The following is a 20,607-nucleotide window of genomic DNA, read 5'->3' as shown; positions in this document are numbered from 1 at the left end:
TTTCCCTAAGGACTAAAGATGTTCAGCACCTTTTCATACGCTTATTGGCCATTTGTGTATCTGTAGAGAAATGTTTAATCAAATCCTTTGCCCATTTTTAAGTAGGTTGTTTGTCTTGTTTTTTGTTTGTTTTTTAAAATTTTGTGTTGTTTTTGAATTATAGGGGTTGTTTATATATTATGGATATTAATCTCTTGTCAGATTTGCAAATATTTTCTTCAGTTCTGTGGGTTGCCTTTTCACTATGTTGATACTGTTCTTTGATACACAAAAAGTTTTTAATTTTGATGAAGTCCTTTTACCTATTTTTTCTTTTGTTTGTGTTTTTGGAGTTATATCCAAGATTGCATTGTCAAATCCAAGGTCCTGAATATTTACACCTATGTTTCCTTCTAAGAATTTTATGGTTTTACCTCTTAAATTTAGGTCTTTCATTCATTTTGAGTTAATTTTTGTATAAGGTGTGAGGTAGGGTCCAGCTTTCCTTTTTTGCATATGGAAATCCAGCTGTTTCAGCACACTTTGTTTTCCTATTGATTGGACTTGATACCCATTATGAAAAATCAATAGGCCATAGATGTATGGGTTCATTTTTGGATTTTCTATGTCTGTCCTTATGCTAGTACCATACTGTTTTGATCACTGAATATTTGTAGTAAGTTTGCAAGTCTTTTACCTTGTCGGCTAAATTTATGCCTAAGTATTTTATTCTTTTTTAAAAATTATTTATTTATTTATTTGAGAGAGAGAGAGCAAGAGCAAGGAGACTAGACAGAGGGAGAGGGAGAAGCAGACTCCCCACTGAGCAGGAAGCCTGACGCGGGGCTCGATCCCAGGACTCTGGGATCATGACCTGAGCTGAAGGCAGATGCTTAACTGACGGAGCCACCCAGGGGTCCCTTAGTATTTTATTCTTTTAGGGGCGCCTGGGTGGCTCCGTCAGTTGAGCATTTGCTTTCAGCATGGGTCATGATCTCAGGGTCCTGGGATCGAGCCCTGCATCAGGCTCCCCACTCAGCAGCCAGTCTCCTTCTCCCTCTCCCTCTGTGATCTCTCTTGCTCTCACTCTCTCTCAGATGAATAAAATCTTTAAAGAAAAAAAAGTATTTTATTCTTTTAGATGCTGTTATAAATGGAATTGTTTTCTTTTTTTTTTAAGATTTATTTATTTGAGAGTGTGTGCATGCATGTGTTGGGGAAGGGGAAGAGGGAGAGAATCTTCAAGCAGACTCACCACTGAGTCCTGAGCCCAACACGGGGGCTCAATCCCACGACCCCCATGAGATCATGACCTGAGCCAAAACCAAGAGTTGGGGCGCTTAGCTCACTGAGCCACCCAGGCGCCCTGGAATTGTTTTCTTAATTTCCTTTTTGGGAGGAGCTTAGGAAGATGGTGGAGTAGGGGGACCCTGAGTTCACCCTGTCCCATGTTTACAACTAGATATCATCCACATCCAAGACAATAAACTGGAGAATGATCTGAAGACTGGCAGAACAAACTCCACAACTAAATATAAAGAAGCTGCACCTGGGGGCACCTGGGTGGCTCAGTCGTTAAGCGTCTGCCTTCGGCTCAGGTCATGATCCCAGGGTCCTGGGATCGAGCCCCGCATCGGGCTCCCTGCTCAGCAGGAAGCCTGCTTCTCCCTCTCCCACTCTCCCTGCTTGTGTTCCCTCTCTCGCTGTGTCTCTCTCTGTCAAATAAATAAATAAAATCTTTAAAAAAAAAAAAAAAAGCTGCATCTGAAAGGTCTGAAAGGTCAGAAAGGTGGAGAGAGGCTGCCTGCAGGAGTGAGGGAGCAGTGTGTGAGAATAGGGCAGAAAAACAAGTCCTTGCACCAGGGACCTCACATGGGGAAGACTAATCCCCTTAATGTTTGGAGGAGCTGAATTCTGTGAACTTGTAACACCAGAGGGGGTTGGAGCCTGGAGCTTTAAAAGTCAGCTGACTTCAGTGTTACACTGGCCACCAGTGTGAGTGATAACTGGGTCGATGTCCTTAAAAGAGACAGGAGCACGAGGACAGGCAATATAAAAACAGCAGTTTATAGAATACCAGGGGCAGGCAGGGGTGCCTGAGTGGCTCAGCTGGTTATGATACCAGGGTCCTGGGATTGAGCCCCATGTCGGGTTCCCTGTTCATCAGGGTGCCTGCTTCTCCCTCTCCCTCTGCACTCCCCCTGCTTGTGCTCTCTCTCAAATAAATAAATAAAATCTAAAAAAAAAAAAAAAAAAAGAACACCAGGAGCAAACGGGAGACAGATCTGTTCATACTGATTTCAGACCATGTTGGAGGACTTCTTTGAAAACAAAGAAAATCATGGGTGCCATTTTCTTCCCCCACCCGCCAGCATAAATACAGAGCCACGTGCAGGAAGAGGAGCTGCACAGACACTTGCTACCTGACCTGCTAGCAGTATGCTATGCCCATGAGTTCTCCTCAGGACTTGCCCACTCCAAGCCTGCTAGCCTTGGGCTCAGGGAGTTATTAAAGGCATGCGTACCCCGCCCACACACTCAGTGCATTGCACCCAGCCACACACCCCCACCCACCATCGTGTGCTGGGGCCCAGCCATACCCAGCCATTCTCATGCACCATGCCCAGCCTTGTACCCCCTGCCACCCCAGTGCACAGCCCCCAGCTACCACAGCACTTCAGGGGATCCAGCATAGGACTACTGACCCAACCCAAATTTTGGTAACAACACCAGCCCACTCCCAAGTTCCCTGATGTGCACGCCCCTTCAGAGCTGGCCTACCTGGGTCCCACTAATACCACAGAGAGCAAGCACAGCCCACAACAGGCAAGGTGTCAGTGCAAACCACTGCACTGAAAGGAAAAGTGACTCAGACACAACAGCAAGGTATAAGCAACACACATAGGATACTCTGCTCTAAGTGCCAGGTTCTGGTGAACAGGGGACACTGCACTGCAAGGGCACAACAGGACCTCCTCTTCATAAAGTCTCTACTTTCAAGAGCAGAAGACATAGCTGACTTTCTTAACAGAAACAGAGACAGACAAAATGAGACAGAGAAATTTATCCCAAATGAAAGAACAGGACAAGGCCACAGCCAGAGATCTAAGTGAAACATATATAAGTAACATGCCTGATAGAGAATTTAAAGGAATAATCATAAGGATACTCACTAGACTTGAGAAAAGAGTGGAAAACATGAGTGATACCCTTAACACAGAGATAAGGAATAACATAGCAGAGATAAAGGGCTCAATAAACGAAATGAGAAACATGCCTGATGGAATGAATAGCAGGATGGAAGAAGCAGAGAAATGAATTAGTAACCTAGAAGACAGAGTAATGGGAAGTAATCAAGCTGAACAAAAGAGAAAAACAATTACACAAAACAAGAACAGACTTTGGGAACTTAGGGACTCTATTAATCAACATTTGTATTATAGGAGTCCCAGAAGAAGAGAGAGAAAAGGGGGCAGAAAATTTATTTAATGAAATAGTATCTGGAAACTTCCCTAATTTGGGGAAGGAAACCGATATCCAGAACCAGGAGGTACAGAGAACTCCAATCAAAATCAACAAAGCAGATGCACACCAAGACATATTGTAATTAAATTTGCAAAATATAGTGATAAAGAAAAAATTGTAAAAGCAGCAAAACAAAAGAAGGTGGTAACTTACACGGGAAAGCCCAGATGGTTAACAGGAGATTTTTCAGCAGAAACTTGGCAAGCCAGAAAGAAGTGGCATGATATTTTCAGTGTGCTGAATGGGAAAAATCTGCAGCCAAGAATACTCTATCCAGCAAGCCAGCAAGGCTATCATTCAGAGTAGAAGGAGAGATAAAGAGTTTCCCAGAGAAAACAAAAAAGAGTTTCCCAGACCCTTAAATTAGCCCTGCAAGAAATATAAAAGGGGACTCTTGGAGTAGAAAGGAGAGACCAAAAGTGACAGTATAAAGGTATGAAATACAAAAGCAGTAAAAATGAATACTTCTGTAAAAATTCAGTCAGGGAACTCACACACACACAAAGGATATAAAATATACCTAACATATACCTAAAAACGTGGAGAGGGGAGGAGAAAAGAATGGGTTCAAACTTAAACAACCATCAACTTAATACAGACTGCCATATGCGGAAGAGGCTATATATAAACCAAATGGCAAGTTAAAAATAGAACTATCTTATGATCTAGCAATCACACTACAGGGTATTTACCCAAGGAATACAAGAACACTAATTCAAAAAGATGCATGCACCCCAATGTTTACAGCCTGTTGTGTCCATTGATTGATGAACGGATAAAGAAGATGTGGCATATATATGCAATGGCATATTATTCAGCCATAGAGAGAATGAAACCTTGCCATTTGTGATGACAAAGATGGAGCCAGAGAGAATAATGTTCAGCAAAATAAATCAGAGAAGACAAATACCGTATGATTTCACTCATATGTGGAATTTAACAAAGAAAACAAACAAGCAAAGGGAAAAAAAATAAGAGAGAGAGATTGAGACAAATAAAAAAACAGACTATTAATTATAGAGAACAAACTGATGGTTACCAGAGGGGAGGAAGGTGGGGGGATGGGTTAAATAGGTGATGGGCATTAAAGAATGCACTTGTTGTCATGAGCACAGTGTGGTGTATGGAAGTATTGAATAACTATATTACACCTGAAACAATATTAGACTATATGTCAACTAACTGAATTAAAATTAAAACTGGAGGGGGAAAAAAATTCCTTTTTGGATTGTGCATTACATGTGTATGGAAATATAACCTTTTATTATGTTATTCTTATACCCTTCAAGTTTGCTGAATTCATTTATTACATCTAGTAATTTTCTTGTGATTCTTTGGGATCTTCTATATAGAGAATCATGTCATCTGTGCATATAGTTTTACTTCTTCCTTTATCTAACTGCTCTGGCTAGAACTTACAGTACAGTACAGTGTTGAATAGCAGTGGTGAAAGTGGGCACATTACATAATTTTTTAAAGAAAAAGTGTGAATGGCTTAATAATTCTGTAAGTGGTTATAGAGCCAAAGTCAGCAGACTTTGGTAAATTGCCACATAGTAAATATTTTATACTTTGTCAATTGAAAGGCAAAATTAGGTTTTAAAATTCATGTTCATGGAGGAGACATGACCTCATTCTCCTAAAAATCCTTCCTCTCTCAAAGACAGTGATCTTCCCTCTTCCCCAACTCGGGGCCTGAACTCATGACCCTGAGATCGAGACCTGAGCTGAAATCCAGAGTCGGATGTTTAACCGACTGAGCCACCCAAGCTTTAGTGTTGCTTTAAAATTGACAGGGGCACCTGGGTGGCTCAGTCAGTTAAGCATCTGCCTTCGGCTCAGGTCATGATCTCAGGGTCCTGGGATTGAGTCCTCCATCGGGCTCCCTGCTCAGCAGGGAGTCTGCTTCTCCCTCTCCCTCTGTACTCTCTCTCAAGTAAATAAATAAATCTTTTAAAAAATAAATGTACATAAATAAAATTTTTATTTATTTTATATATTTTATGATAAAACTAAACTCAAGTGTCAATGAATGCATCCTTAGGTGGAAAAATTACAAAGAAAAGCAAGAAAGCTATTACCATATAATAATTCAGGACAGTGATTTTGGGGGATGGAAGAGGATACTGATGGGAAAGGGGATTCAAAAGAGGTTTCTAGGGCTGGCAGTCTAATATTTTCTGACTTGGGTGGAGGTTACACAGGTGTTGGCGTTGTAATAATTTACTAAGTTGTATAATTAAAATATTTATTTGTACACTAAAAAAATCAAATTCCCATAAATATTAACAAGTGCCAGCTTTTTATTATGTAAAAATGACTCCAATTCAAAATTGAAGCCAAAACCCCAAGATCTGTCAGATTCATTTAATTGTTACAAAAAATTACATTTAGCAATAAACCAAAAGAAAGAACATGGCTAATATATAAATTTAGAATTAATGCTTTTCCTGCAAGTCAACACTCATCATAATGACTGTCTTAGTCAATAACAGAATACCACAGTCTGGCAGCTTATGAACAACAGACCTTAAGACTATAAGGAGGCCAAACAAACTCTATCAGGAGCCTTATGTTTTCCAACTGGCTGGCTCACTCAGCTGTACTTAAAAAGTAACCGATGCAGTCCTTTTCTGCTGAGCTAATACTTTTCATCTTATAAGTCACTCATTCTCAAGAGCACCTAAAAATACAAGGTCCTGAGAACTAGAATTTTCACCCAACTTTACATCACTAAAGTGATATAAATAACCCTCCTTTACTGCCTTAAACACTTAAGCTTCTTAGTTTCATCCGCTTTTGACTAGAATATGAGACTTTGGGTACAGTGCCTACAATTCTTTGGGACCAGGAATATTAAATATTGTATGAATTTAACTACATTGGAATTAAAATGAATTTTAAAAAAGAAAAAAAAAGTATACCAATAGGTGAATCACCTTAATTCTAAAGATATTACTCCCCTAACCAAATATTTTTCTAAATATTTTCTATGTGCCAAGCACTGTGCTAAATGCAGGGGATACAAAACAGTCCAAGATTGGCTCTACTCTCATCTCAAGGCGCTTTTGTAATATATTTGGGAAAATTACACCAAATAAAGTTCTTATCTTTACTGTATTGCAACTAATAATAATATTAATGGCATTGGATTTCAATTATTTATTCCCAATAGACAGACTCTTCAGTGTCAGCAGCTGTGTATGCTACAATTCATCTCTATATCCTCAGGACCTAACACGGCACCTAGCACACAGCATGTGATAAAAAAAAAAAAAAAGTTTGTTAAATAGACGAAAAAATTAACACAAAGTAGCACATGACAAACAGAAAATAACAGACAATAAAAAGAATACAGAGACCCAACCACCATGTGAGACCTTACCTACTGAAATAAACTGTTTCCCTGTCCATCCTTCCACCCACTCTCCTTCACCCCAGCCTGCAGTCATTGATTCATTCACTCATTTAATAATCTGATATACACAAAGCGCTTACTGCATACTAGGCACTGGATTGAGTACCAGTGATACAAAAATTAATAAAAATCATATTCCGGGGCGCCTGGGTGGCTCAGTTGGTTAAGCGACTGCCTTCAGCTCAGGTCATGATCCTGGAGGCCCAGGATCGAGTCCCGCATCAGGCTCCCTGCTCGGCAGGGAGTCTGCTTCTCCCTCTGACCCACCCCCCTCTCATGCTCTCTCTCTCTCATTCTCTCTCTCAAATAAATAAATAAAATCTTTAAAAAAAAATCATATTCCCTTTATTAAAGGAACCTACAACCTAGCAGGAGAGACAAACATATAAAGAATAATGCTTTAAGTGCTGAAACAGAGGTCTGAACAAAGTGTTACAACGGCGTAGTTGAAGAAGCACCTCACCCTGCAGGGATCAGGGTCAAAAAAGAATTTCACTGAGAAACTGACCCTCAGTAACACCTTAAAGACTTGAGAAGGAGGAGAGAGAACAGTAAGCGCCAAGGCAATAGTGTGATGAAGAATTTCAAGTGTTACTGTGTGGTTACAATCACACAGTAAACAAGGAGAGGGAAGATAACGGTCAGGTTTTGAAAACCTTTAAATCCCACCCTCTTGGGCAAGGTTCTGAGGGCGAAGAGGAATGCCAAAAGATTTTAAACCAGAAAATTGATCATGGTTTTGGAAAACACTGAAAGGATGGCGTGGACACTGGACTATGAAGAGAAGCACGATTTCAGAGTCACTCCTTTCCAGCACAAAGCAGTGGCCCCAATCAGGTACCTAAACATTGATGACCATGACATATCCTTCACCAACTGTCTGCACCCTTGACACTCACACACCGCAACCTAAACTGCTTCATCTCTCCGGGCCACAGAACCCTTTCAAACTTCTTGGAAACGTACCCTCACAGCCACAGCCCAAAAGTCCGTTCAGGAATGTCAATGCACTGCTCCCATGATTCGCACGCTTGCGTCGGCTCTGGCTGTCACGTTCCTTTCCCCCCGCCTACGTCGTGTGTCTGCACAAGCTGGTCTTTTCCAGCTCGTGAAATCTGGGAGGGCTTTGCGTCTTCGCGCCGCAACCCTCCACAGAAGTCCCATCACTCCCCGCTTCTCCACTTCAAACCCTGCAGGCCCAGCCTCGCCTACCCCGGCGCACACGTACCCCCTCGGTCTTCATGTCCAGGATCTTTTCCACCTCAAACACATCCTCTCCGTCCTCCTCGCTGTCTCCAACTGCCTCCGCTCCTTTCGCGGCTGCGTCCTTCTCTTCGCCCACTGCTCCAACACCTTCTCCTTCGACTTCAGGAGACTCACCGTTGCTGTCGGCACCTGAAACAGGAACTGCACTCATGCTCGCTCCCTCGGCAACGGCCGCCGCCGCCACCGCAGCCATAACAGGAGCCCAGCAAACCGCCGAGGAAGAGCTGCTGCGACACACACCCCAGCAGTTCTTCGCGCTCCGCACTTGGCCCTAATCCTCTCTGGCAGCGTGACGCTACGAGGGAAACCAGCCAATGGCGGACTCGGGACCCTGGAGCGACACACACTGAAACCAATCACATCGAGGCGGGCGCGCTGGAGCCCCCGCGGAGCCTACGGGAAGCGGGTGGGCGGGCCGAGGGGGGCGCCCCGGCGGAAGGGCGGGGCGGATGGGGCCGTGAGAGAGGGTCGGTAGGTAGGCTCTGGAGGGGAGAGGAAGGGTTGTTTGGGAGCCCCTAGGGGGTGGGGCAGGAACGGAGGGGGGGCGGGGAGGGGCTTGTCAGGGCGCGGGGGAGAAAGGAGTGAGGCTGACATGGACCCTCGGAGGGGTTGGGGCTCCAGCGCTGAGTGGGGAACAGGCGGCGGAGGCGGGCTCGGGAGCTTCCCGTGTTGGGAAGGGGCGGCCGGGGAACACCAGAGCGCGGGAGTCTGACTGGAAGAGAAGCTCAAGCGCCTGAGGGGACCGAACGCTGCGCGGGGTCTTTTCCCTCTTCCAGTTGCTCCTGACGGTGTCGACGGGGGGGCTTTCTAGGAAAGCAGGCCCCACCTTCTGCCCAGACCTGAGCGGGCCAGAACGGGATGCCGGGCCATTCGTGTATGTGTAATTTTGACTCGTTTAACGCGTGTGAACGATACAAACATAACTCATAGTGCTATTATATCTTAGTATTGTTTAAAGTTAGGGAAAAATTTTTTTAAGTAACAAGCCCAAAACAATTATTTTCCAAGTTCTTGGGATATTTTTTTCCCCAATGAAAATACCAGAGGACGCGATAAAAGTATTTTGTCCAGGATTGACAAAGATAGGTCACCCAAAGTTGCTAGGATAATCCACTTAAGGGTAAAATATTTTTCTCTTTGAATTGCAAATAAAGTCTTTATGGTAGTGAACTTTTAATTTTTTTTAAAAGATTTTATTTATTTATTAAAGAGAGAGAGAGAGAGAGCATGAGTGGGGAGAGGGAGCCTGAGGCGGGGCTTGGTCCCAGGACTCTGGGATCACGACCTGGGCCGAAGGCAGCAGCTTAATCGACTGTGCCACCCAGGCGCCCCCAGAACTTTTAATTTTTTAAATTTCTTTCAAAGTTTTATTTATTTAAGTAATCTCTACGCCCAACATGGGGCTCAAACTCACAAACTGAAGATCAAGAGTTGCAAGCTCTTCTCACTGAGCCAGCCAGACGCCCCAAAGAGCTTTTTATTTTTGTTTCTTTGAATGGTGGACTTAATTTATAAGATTAACTCTTTCAAATTAACTCTGAGGTTAACTAAAGAATCATCTATGATCCTTTAGATCCATTTGGATGATGTAGGAAAGATGTTAGGGTTCAAAGCCTATGGCCAAGAAAGAATTTTTGGTACATCTTTGGTGCAAAAAGGTGGTTTTATTAAAGCATGGGGACAGGACCTGTGGGGCTCTAGAGACCTGCGCTGGGGTCATTATATACTTTCAAGTTGGGAGGGAGTTGGGGATAGCGTAAGTTTCTAAGGAATTTGGAAGCAGGGTTTCCGGGACCTTGAGGGGGCTAGCTATTGTTGGGAAATGTCATTTATTATGAGATCCTTCAGATGTGTATTGGTGGGTCATATGCTTGGGGGATGAGTGCCAACATATATCTTGCAGGGGTAGAGATGAAGTTTCCAAAGGAATTTTTGTATGTTAAAGTAGACTTACAGGATCCTGGAGGGTCAGGCTAAGGTTGCCTTTTGCCCTTAGGAAAGTATCAACATCAAGGCAGGTGAGTCCCTAAAGGAATGTCACTCTGCCTGTTTCAAGGACTTGTCAGTCAATGGGCTGTAAGTGGTAGGAAATTTAATAATTTTTCTTCTGCCTTTGTTTCCCACATCATGAAGAGGCTCATCAGATCTTAAGTGGGCTCATTGATTTATTATTTATTTAGCTTACTAAATGCATCCTGTGCATGACTATACTAAGCATTACAAAGAGCATATACAAAGAGCAATAGAGCATGGTATTAAAATTCAGCTGACTAAATTTGAAGATCTTACTGGTTTTATTCAACGATTGGGGCAGCATCCCATCTAGCAAATAGAAAGGAGCTCCAAAGAAATGCAGAAAAGGACAGGCTTTTCATGACAGAAAGGGGGAGGGCAAGGAAGTCATAAACAAAAGAAAGGATTATTTCAGGCAAATTCACTGTCCTTTGGGGGAATGCTGGGGTCTATCAAGAGGATTACCTCACCAGTACTGCCAGGAAATTCCAGACTACTGGTGAAGATTATATTCCTAGAAGAGCCTGAAACTGCAATTCGGTTGGGTATCAAGTCTTGGTTTGCTGATGTGGGGGTTGACACAGATAACTCCATTTTGGGCCCGTTGTCTCTTTCTTAACAGTCTCTCTGCCCTGCACAGACTCTTAGTCTATAAAGGAAGACACACAACAATTCTAATAATTAAATATCTTTTTAAAGTAAGTTTTTAAAAATACTATAATCAAATAGTATTAGTTATGGGGAAAGCTCATTTTTTTTCAGAAGAATTTCAGTTAACAAGCGTAGAAGAAAACATAGAGAATCACAATATTTCATGAAATGATTCAGGCAACTGTTAGGTGAAAGATTGATGAGGAACTGGCTGCCAAAGTATCTCTTCAGACTATTTGTTGGTTGTAGGAGAAACAGAACTTCACATTGGAAAATGCACTGATCAATGTTAGCATTACTAAAAGTAGAACAACTTGGGCGCCCGGGTGGCTCAGTTGGTTAAGCGACTGCCTTCGGCTCAGGTCATGATCCTGGAGTCCCTGGATCAAGTCCCGCATCGGGTTCCCTGCTCGGCGGGGAGTCTGCTTCTCCCTCTGACCCTCCTCCCTCTCGTGTGCTCGCTCGCTCTCATTCTCTCTCTCTCAAATAAATAAATAAAATCTTTAAAAAAATAAAAGTAGAACAACCAAACTATATGGCTCCTATTGATAAAAATACTGATCCTTAATCTATTCAGGGCCTTAGATCGAATATCCAGTTTACAAGAAATATGGGGAAAGAAAAAATGGAAACAATCGGACAAATCCAGAATGTGGGACATACTATAGGACAATTGACCTTGTTTCTTTAACAAGTCAATAGCAAAAGAAGAGGGAAGAAAAGACGGTTCTAAATTTATAAAAACTTGGCAAAATATTTTAAATGATGGAATTTATGTTCATTATACTATTTTCTCTACTTTTATGTATTTTTGAGATAAAAAATTTAAGTATATGTTCAATGTAAAAATTTTTACAGTGAATATATAAGATAGAAATAATATAAGATATAGAATATAAGAATATAAGATAGAAATAAAGTTCCTGTTCCTCAAAGGTAACCAGTTTGGAATATGACATGACAGACTTTTATCTCATACATGTATAAACACCCATTTATATAATTTTTAAATGAGCTTTATTCCACATTGTTCTGCAACTGTAATATATATACATATATATATACACACACACATATATATGCATATATAACATATGCATGTGTGTGTGTGTCCATATTTTGGCAAGATAAATTTCTAGAAGTGGAATTCCTATTAGTGAAATTTATAGGTCAAGGAGGGTAGTGATTTAAATTTGGATAAATACTGCAAAACTTTGTTTTACTTGTATATGTTTCCAGTAACAACATAAGGAAGTCTGTTTACCTTCACACACTCTGCTACTAGGTATTATCAATCTTTTATCCCATAATCTGATAAAACAAGAAAAGAGTTATCTTGATGATTATGTCAAGCAAACAAGCAGACAAGGCCAAGGGCAAGGCCTGATTGATTTAGCCATAAAGACATAACAAGCCATTTTAGATTTAGATGGTTTATTGTATAAACAGCAAGAGGAAGAGTAGTCAAAGATGCCAGCTCCCCTTGGTCCTTGTCCCACACCCTAAGAGGAGCTAGATAATTGCAATGTGAGTTGTGGGACACATCACTGCTGAGGAGCTAATTCTAGATGCAGCTAGGAGGATTTTTAGTCTGAAGCTGTATTCTGAGCTTCATATCACCTCAGAACTGGGAGGTGATGAGAAGTAGTCTTATGTCTGCCTCTCAGGGAGATAGAGCGGTGGATGGGAGAGGGCCTCATGGTAGCTCCTCACAAGTTTCCCATCCTTTGAGTATCACAAAACATTCTGCCAAGACATAGCTATGGTTCAAGTCCAGGAATTAGGAAGGGTCACACATCAGGATAATGGAAGTCACTCAAGATGAAGGCAGGACTGACAGTAGAAAGGGAAATCCTGAACCTTATGTGAATGAGGGTAGGTACTGGGCATTTGGCAAGTCACAGCAATAAGGACAGGTTGGAGGATAGCCAAAAGACTGAATCTCAAAGAAACCTGATATGATGAGCACTGGGTGTTATACACAACTAATGAATCATTGAACACTACATCAAAAACTAATGATGTACTATATGTTGGCTAATTGAATTTAAATTAAAAAAACAAGAAAACAAAAACAAACCAGGGTTTTTACATAAAGGTAGAGAGTTAATGGCCTGGAAGTGATAGTGTGGAGGAAGGTGGACAGTGACCTTACAACTTTCATAAAAAATAACTCAAAATGGATCATAGACCAAAATGTAAAATGCAAAATTCATAAAACTTATGTAAGATAACATAGGAGGAAATCTAGATGACTTCAGGATTTTATTTTATTTATTTATTTATTTTTTTTTTTTAAAGATTTTATTTATTTGACAGAGAGAGACACAGCGAGAGAGGGAACACAAGCAGGGGGAGTGGGAGAGGGAGAAGCAGGCTTCCTGGCGGAGCAGGGAGCCCGATGCGGGGCTCGATCCCAGGACCCTGGGATCATGACCTGAGCCGAAGGCAGACGCTTAATGACTGAGCCACCCAGGCGCCCCTTTGACTTCAGGATTTTAGAGGCAACACCAAAAGCAAGATCCATGAAAGAATTGCTTGGGATACCAAGTTTCTCTAAATGACAAAAAGATGTATCAAGGGATCTATAGACTAGGAACCACATGCATATTGAGGGCAAAGGTCTGGATACTCAGGGCCCTGGAAACAGGAATGCATGCCAGGAACACTGACATCAGCCAAAGACCTTGTTTCTCCCCAGCTTACTAAGTCCAGCTGGACCAGTTCTCTACTAGAGTCCTTAAAGGGGAGAAGGGAATGAGGCTCCAGGACTAGCCAGATGTGTCTCTTATCACCTTAAAATATTTAAACACAAATCTGTAATATTGTAATATTTTGTTATCACTTGTTAGTTCATTAAAATAATCAATTGTGTTTCTCATTATTTTAAAGTAAGTGCTACATTGAATAAAATCATAATTAAATTTCATTATAGGTATCTATTGATATCTGATTATTTTATACATGGAAACATGAATAATGTTTAAAATACAACTTCAGATGATTAAGCTTTGACTGTAATTAAGAACTCTGTGAAGAGGAGATGTGGTGTTTATGGTTTGGATCCCCAATAGCTGTTTAGTGGCAGAGTCCCAATCTTGACCCAATTCAAGCCGTTGGCAGATAGATGGATATTGTCCTTCAGTTCTTCTTACCCATCACTCGCTTTCTTTATTTCTTCAAAAGTCCAGGGAATATTTCTAGATTAAAAATAAATGGTTCCATCAACTTCAGAATATAATTATATATGAAATATAATGCGATATCAAATCCTAGCACATCATATCAGACAAAATAATTCTGTCAAAAATTAAGATATGCAATAAAAGCAATTCTGTCTGACATTTTATGAAAGTTCTATCAGACTGACACGGTGCTTTTAACTTAATACATTTTATTTTATTTTTTTTTTTAAGATTTTATTTATTTATTTGACAGAGAGACACAGCGAGAGAGGGAACACAAGCAGGGGGAGTGGGAGAGGGAGAGGGAGAAGCAGGCTTCCCGCTGAGCAGAGATCCTGATGTAGGGCTCTATCCCAGGACCCTGGGATCATGACCCAAGCCAAAGGCAGATGCCTAACAACTGAGCCACCCAGTCGCCCCTACATTTTTAAATATACTATACCCATCACTTTCCAGCTTCCAAATGCTTCACAGACTTCCTTGCTGCCTCCAGGACAACTCAGCTTCCTCTAGCCTTTATATATATATATATATATATATATTTTTTTTTTTTTTTTTGGTCATCCCCTTTCCATTCTTCTTGATCTAAATCCATCCATTCTTCAAGTAGAAACTCAATACTATTTTACAAACCAGGTTTCTATTTTTCTTTCCTTTTTACTGTACCAGGAATTCTCAATTTGATTAGTTAGAAAAATGCCTAAGACTCACCCATGAAACAGCCATATATTCTGTCACACAAATCAGGAACAACATACTACTAAACTGTGCATAACATAAAAACTTCAAGTTTGTGGGGCACCTGGGTGGCTCAGTTGGTTAAGCAACTGCCTTCGGCTCAGGTCATGATCCTGGAGTCCAGGGATCAATTCTCACATCGGGCTTCCTGCTCAGCGGGAGTCTGCTTCTCCCTCTGATCTTCCTCCTCTCATGCTCTCTGTCTCCCATTCTCTCTCTCAGATAAATAAATAAAATCTTAAAATTAGAAAAAAAAAACTTCAAGTTTGTGTGCATAAGATGATATCAAACAAGACTGTCAAATATTCAAAAGTCTACTCAAGACTCAAAAATTCTGAGATTTTTCACTAATGCTAGTTAGCTACTTCCTCATTTATCTTGTCACCTGCTAGAATTTATTAGCAAGCAAGTGGTAACATATACTAGAGTTTAAAAAAAATTCTATGGGGGGAACTAAAAATTTGGAAAATTCTCTCCATCTTCTTGATTTTTTTCCCTGTGAACTGGGAAAGGGTCATCAGTATACTGTGGTGGCTAAGAGCTGAGTTCAAATCCTGACTGAAATCACACAATGTTGGCTGTGTGATATGGTGCAGTCTTCATTCAACACTGGAAGTCTCTGTTTCCTCAATTATGATAATAACATGAGCTCCTACGGCTTTGTTGTGGGGATTAGCAAAACACATGGATTTCACAGGCTTAACAGTCCCTGGCACAGAGTAGGCAATCAATAGATATCAGATGAATATCATGATGACACAAACATACTAAATGGGAAGCACGTCCAAAGTGGTTAAAAGACCTGTTTCCCGGGGCACCTGGGTGGCTCAGTCGCTAAGCGTCTGCCTTCGGCTCAGGTCATGATCCCAGAGTCCTGGAATCAAGGCCCGCATCAGGCTCCCTGCTCAGCGGGAAGCCTGCTTCTCCCTCTCCCGCTGTCCCTGCTTGCGTTCCCTCTCTCGCTGTGTCTCTGTCAAATAAATAAATAAATAAAATCTAAAAAAAAAAAAAGACATGTTTCCCAGTAATCATTAGTCTACTTATAGTTATGAACTATGGAAAGCAACAAAACTAATTTTAAATATTTTCACTAATTCCACTGGTTTTCCTTTAGCTGGCCTCTAAATTTTGACTGACCATCCCACTAGTATGAAGGTTTTGTTCATATTCCTCCATACAATGTGCTACTGTATTAATGTTATGTGCATCATGAAGCAGAAAAAGAAAAGTTATAAATTAAATATGCAATAAACAGGAAATAAAGATTACTTAAAAGTTCATTAAAGTGCCAACAAACCTTTTTGCTCTCATAATAACTGTCATATAATAAGAGCAATGTGATGGAATATACTTCATTATTTTTTAAAATCTTGGTATAATACTTTGTGATATTGCAATTCAAGAGTAGGTTCAAAGTTATTAATACTTGTTTTAATGGCTATCATAGTTGTGATGCCAGACAGGTCAAGAGGGAAGGCCTTATGCCCCTCGCCAAGAGGGTTCTTGGCTCTTCTAGAGAAAGAATTTAAGAGCAAGCCATGTAGAGAAAGGGACAAAGACTTAGTAAGTATACAAGTAAGAAAGGAACTACTTCACAGATAGAGTAGTGGCCTCTCTTCCCAGGGGAGGAAGAGGACCAACGCCCCCAACCCTTGCCTCTAACAAAGGGTTTTATAAGGGTTTTTTTTGTCTTTTTTTTAGCTAACCATATAAGGAGGGGCTTACTCTTTAACTTTGGGTTTAACATTTACATTGGGCAGTTAGTTTTTCCATTGTCTTAGAGTTGTAGAATTACCCACAGGAGCAATTTTAGGAATGTCCAGTCTTTATGACTTTTATTGCTGGAGGGCGTGGGGTCTTGTGGTCTTCCATGAGTTGTAGCTTGTTACCTGCTGACTTTTAGGTTAAGGATCAGCCTAAAAATCAAAATGGCTTTACTTTGGTCAACTTATTTCCTAAGCCTCTCTTCCCTCTGTCTCAGTTGAAAAAGATCTAAATAGAAGAAATGCCTCTTTGGTTGTGCTTATTAAATCAAATATTAACTTGTCAGTCCTGTCTACTAGTTCTTTGAAGTATTTTTCTTGATATTCACTTAATAAATTTCCATCTTTCTCACCATGAGAAGGTGCTGCTTTTCTTAAAAATGGAAGTATAAATTAAGTACGGTAAAATGCTCAATTTGTTATTTTCTGAGTACCTATTTTGTGTTTGATGCTGTTGCGAATTGAGAATTTAATCAGTCTTTGTGAGAGGGTAAAAATAGGTCTGCTTATTTATTTTAATTTCATCTGTAAATATGTATCTCTAAGGGACAAGAACTTTTTCTTAAACATGACATTAAAATAGCTATAAATAATTCTTTAATATCACAAAATATCCAGGTAATGTTTAAAACAGGTCATGATCCCAGGGTCCTGGGATCGAGCTCTGCAGGTAGCCTGCTTCTCCCTCTCCCATTCCCCCTGCTTAATTTTCAATCTCTCTCTCTCTCCCTTTAATAAAATGCATTTTGTTCAAATCAGGATCCAAAGTAGGCCTAACATTGCCTTCGGGCCATGTGTCCTTTAATTTATAGCTTCCACTCCTCCCCTCTTTTTCCTTTTGCCATTTATTTCCTCACATTCCAGACACTGCTGATGGCAGTCCATGGTATAATTTAACATATTCAATCTCTTCTCTCTGGTATCTGGTCTTTATTATGCAAAATATTTACCTAGTTTCAAAGTCAAAAACGTAAAACAAAGTATATTAGGAGAAACCTAGCTTCTAACCTTGTCTCCTCTTCCTCCCCCTATAGATAATATTTTATTAGTTTTGCTAGTTTTCCCACTAATCTTGCCTTTTTGAAAAAATCACAAGCAAATTATATAGGTATGTATGTATATGTATATATATGTATATTGTGTGTATATGCACACACATAAGGGGTGACCATTTGCGTGGGGTATGGATGGAGTTTTGTAAGTAAAGAGGGTATTCACATGTGCCTCAAGGCCTCTTGTGGTGCCAGAGGTCAGCCCAAGGACTAGGAGCCAGGGCCCCAGAACAGGCCCTCTCTACATTGTCATATTATGGCATCAAACTTCAAGTGGGCACAGAATTCTAAATTTGAACTCGGTCTTCAAGAACTTGTATTTGTCAAGGCAGGACTTTAAAATGTGTTTTATTTAACAGTTTGTTAGTTTGATTTATAACATTTATTTATTTATTTATTTAAAGATTTTATTTATTTATTTGACAGAGAGAGACACAGAGAGAGACACAGCGAGAGAGGGAACACAAGCAGGGGGAGTGGGAGAGGGAGAAGCAGGTTTCCCACAGAGCAGGGAGCCCAATGCGGGGCTCGATCCCAGGACCCTGGGATCATGACCTGAGCCAAAGGCAGACTGAGCCACCCAGGCGCCCCTGATTTATAACTTTTAAATACTTAGACATACAGTATGTGGGTTTCCATCTATATTCTTGTGCCAGGCCCTGCAATTTATTGGGAACAGGTCTGGTCCCAACAGTCATATTGTGGATTTTCCAAAAGCACACAGAATCAATAGGCCATAGTGAAAAGAATACTAAATCAGGAGCCACAGATCTGAGGTCCAGTGTAAGCTACACTTAAAACATTCTGAGCCCTGGTTTTTCATGGAAACCAAGAGGCAAAATATTGCATCTGCCCTGCCTATGACAGAAGAGTGCAGGCAAGATATTCCCTGGGAATAAATTCTCTTTGTTCTTACAATTCCATGTAGCTTCTTGCAAAATTCAGTTAAGAAATGGTCAGAAATATAAGCCAGTTGCTTAATACTATAATTAAAACCACCTGGAAATGGAAGCATCATCCAATTTCATCAGTGATCTGAAGACTATTCCCTTTTGTTCCAACTTGGTGCGAAGAAACTGTAGCACCAGAAATGTGGCGATCAGGTCCAGGAGACGCTCTCTTCCTTTTTTACCTAAAAGAGGAAAACTCTTTTATATCTGTTGGAAACTCTGCATCTCAAACTATGCCCATTTATAAAAGTTCTAGTAAAGAATTATAATACTATTGAACCATAATACATTAGCAGATCATAAAACTCTATAATTCTCTTCAAGATCCTTAACTAGCCTGTTATTTAAATAAAAAATGAGGATGAATGGAACACGTGCCATAACACCCTGATGGTTGTTAGGAAACAGTTACATCCATAACTCCTCCGCCATCTTTAATAAACAGAGATGCATGAAGTTGGTGAAAGAAATTCAGTTTCTAGGCTCCTGCTACAAATAGCTTAGAGGAGTAAACCTAAATATACAACAGATAAACAATTGATACAGCTGGGTAGGTCAACGTAGCAAATTATTTCTAGTGATTTGTATCACTGAAATAAATTTCTAGGCCCAAGATAGAGCTGCTACTGCCCAGGGTGCCATGTCAGCAAACCAAAACCTATATAACTTTTATGTCCCTATAAACACTGCACTTGATCAGAAACAATATATCCAGTCAGCCAATCCCCCAACACCAAGCCAACTTTGGGCGCTATACTCACTTCCCTGTTCCTTGATCTTTCTAAATACCGTCAGATATGCAAACCCAACCAATCAGCATAAACTAAGTACTTCTTCCTGGTTTCCTGCTTGCCTCTTTCTATAAGAGCTTACAGCCCTGTCCCCTTACTTTGCAGTTCTCTGGACTCTTGAGCGTGGAGACTGCCAGCTTCAGGAAGTGTAAAATAAACATTTTTTAAGATCAACTAAATTGTCCTCTTATTACTTTAATAGTACCTATAGGTAACCAGTGTTATACACCTAAACCAAGGTATTTTACTATATTATAAAATACCAAAATTGAAAATGAATCTTTATATATACTGAGCCAGAAATTAACAACCCATTTTAATTTTCTTAAATCCAAGTCATGTATTCGAAACCACTTCACATAAAAAATTCTTTTGGTATTATGCTCAGAAATGGAATTGCTGAGTCATATGGTAATTCTATTTTTAATTTTTTGATGAACCACTCTATTGTTTTCCATAGCAGCTACCATTTTACATTGCCACCAACAGAGAACAGGGTTCCGTTTTCTCCACATTCTCACCAATACTTGTTATTTTCCGTTGTTTTTTTTAAGAGTAGTCATCCTAATGGGTGTGAGGTGGTATCCAACTACCCATTTTAAGAAACAGAATATAATCATTACCTTGAAAGTGTCTGTGAGCTGTGTCCCAATTGTATTCTCTTCTGCTCCCTTTTAGAAACTACCACCATGCTGACGTTTGTGTTTATCACTCAGTTCTACCACAAGGTTTGTACCTTGTTTATATATTGGGTTTTTTTTTTAAGATTTTATTTATTTTTTGACAGAGAGAGAGACAGCGAGAGAAGGAACACAAGCAGGGGGAGTGGGAGAGGGAGAAGCAGGCTTCCTGCTGAGCAGGGAGCCCAATGCAGGGCTCCATCCCAGGACCTTGGGATCATGACTTGAGCCCTGAAGGCAGATGCCTAACGACTGAGCCTCCCAGGCGCCCCTATATATTGTTTATATGTGTTTTTATCCTAGTTTGTAGTATGTCTTTTTCACATTTTATATTTTATTTATTTTTAATAAAGAGGCATTGCTGGTGTTAATGTAGTCTGTTAATCTTTTCCTTTATGACTTGTGCCTTTTTGCATTGAGAAATTCCTCTCTGAATGATAAATCAAATACTTCAAAATGTTAACATCTGGGGAATTTAGATGAAGGGTATATGAGAATTCTTTGTACCATATTTGCAACTTTTCTGCAAGGTTAAAATTATTTCAAAATAAATTAAAAAAAAAAAAAAAACCTTTCCTGTCCTAAAATCATAAAGA

General features: G+C 40.4%; 2 protein-coding genes across 3 annotated transcripts in view; both read right to left on the bottom strand.

Moving 5' to 3' along the window:
- Positions 1-8,472, bottom strand: part of MPHOSPH8 (M-phase phosphoprotein 8) — a 53,564-nt gene extending 45,092 nt beyond the window's left edge. Inside the window, exon 1 of one of the 2 annotated variants that reach the window (XM_081814699.1) lies at positions 8,151-8,472. In XM_081814699.1, the coding sequence (XP_081670825.1) occupies positions 8,151-8,381 (231 nt within the window). In that variant the 5' untranslated portion in view covers positions 8,382-8,472. The remainder of the gene's footprint in view (positions 1-8,150) is intronic. The other variant, XM_006742307.3, reaches the window with a different exon arrangement.
- A 2,407-nt stretch (positions 8,473-10,879) lies between these two features.
- PARP4 (poly(ADP-ribose) polymerase family member 4) overlaps positions 10,880-20,607 on the bottom strand; it is a 104,047-nt gene continuing 94,319 nt past the window's right edge. Inside the window, 3 exon segments of the mRNA XM_081814698.1 lie at positions 10,880-14,012; positions 14,015-14,052; positions 18,590-18,722. Coding sequence (XP_081670824.1) covers positions 13,849-14,012; positions 14,015-14,052; positions 18,590-18,722 — 335 coding nt within the window. The 3' untranslated portion in view covers positions 10,880-13,848.

The sequence above is a fragment of the Leptonychotes weddellii genome, chromosome 3 (genome assembly GCF_054177405.1).
Source record: "Leptonychotes weddellii isolate Sample4059 chromosome 3, ASM5417740v2, whole genome shotgun sequence".
In the NCBI taxonomy this organism is placed as follows: Eukaryota; Metazoa; Chordata; class Mammalia; order Carnivora; family Phocidae; genus Leptonychotes; species Leptonychotes weddellii.
This window is presented reverse-complemented; position numbering and strand designations above follow the sequence as displayed.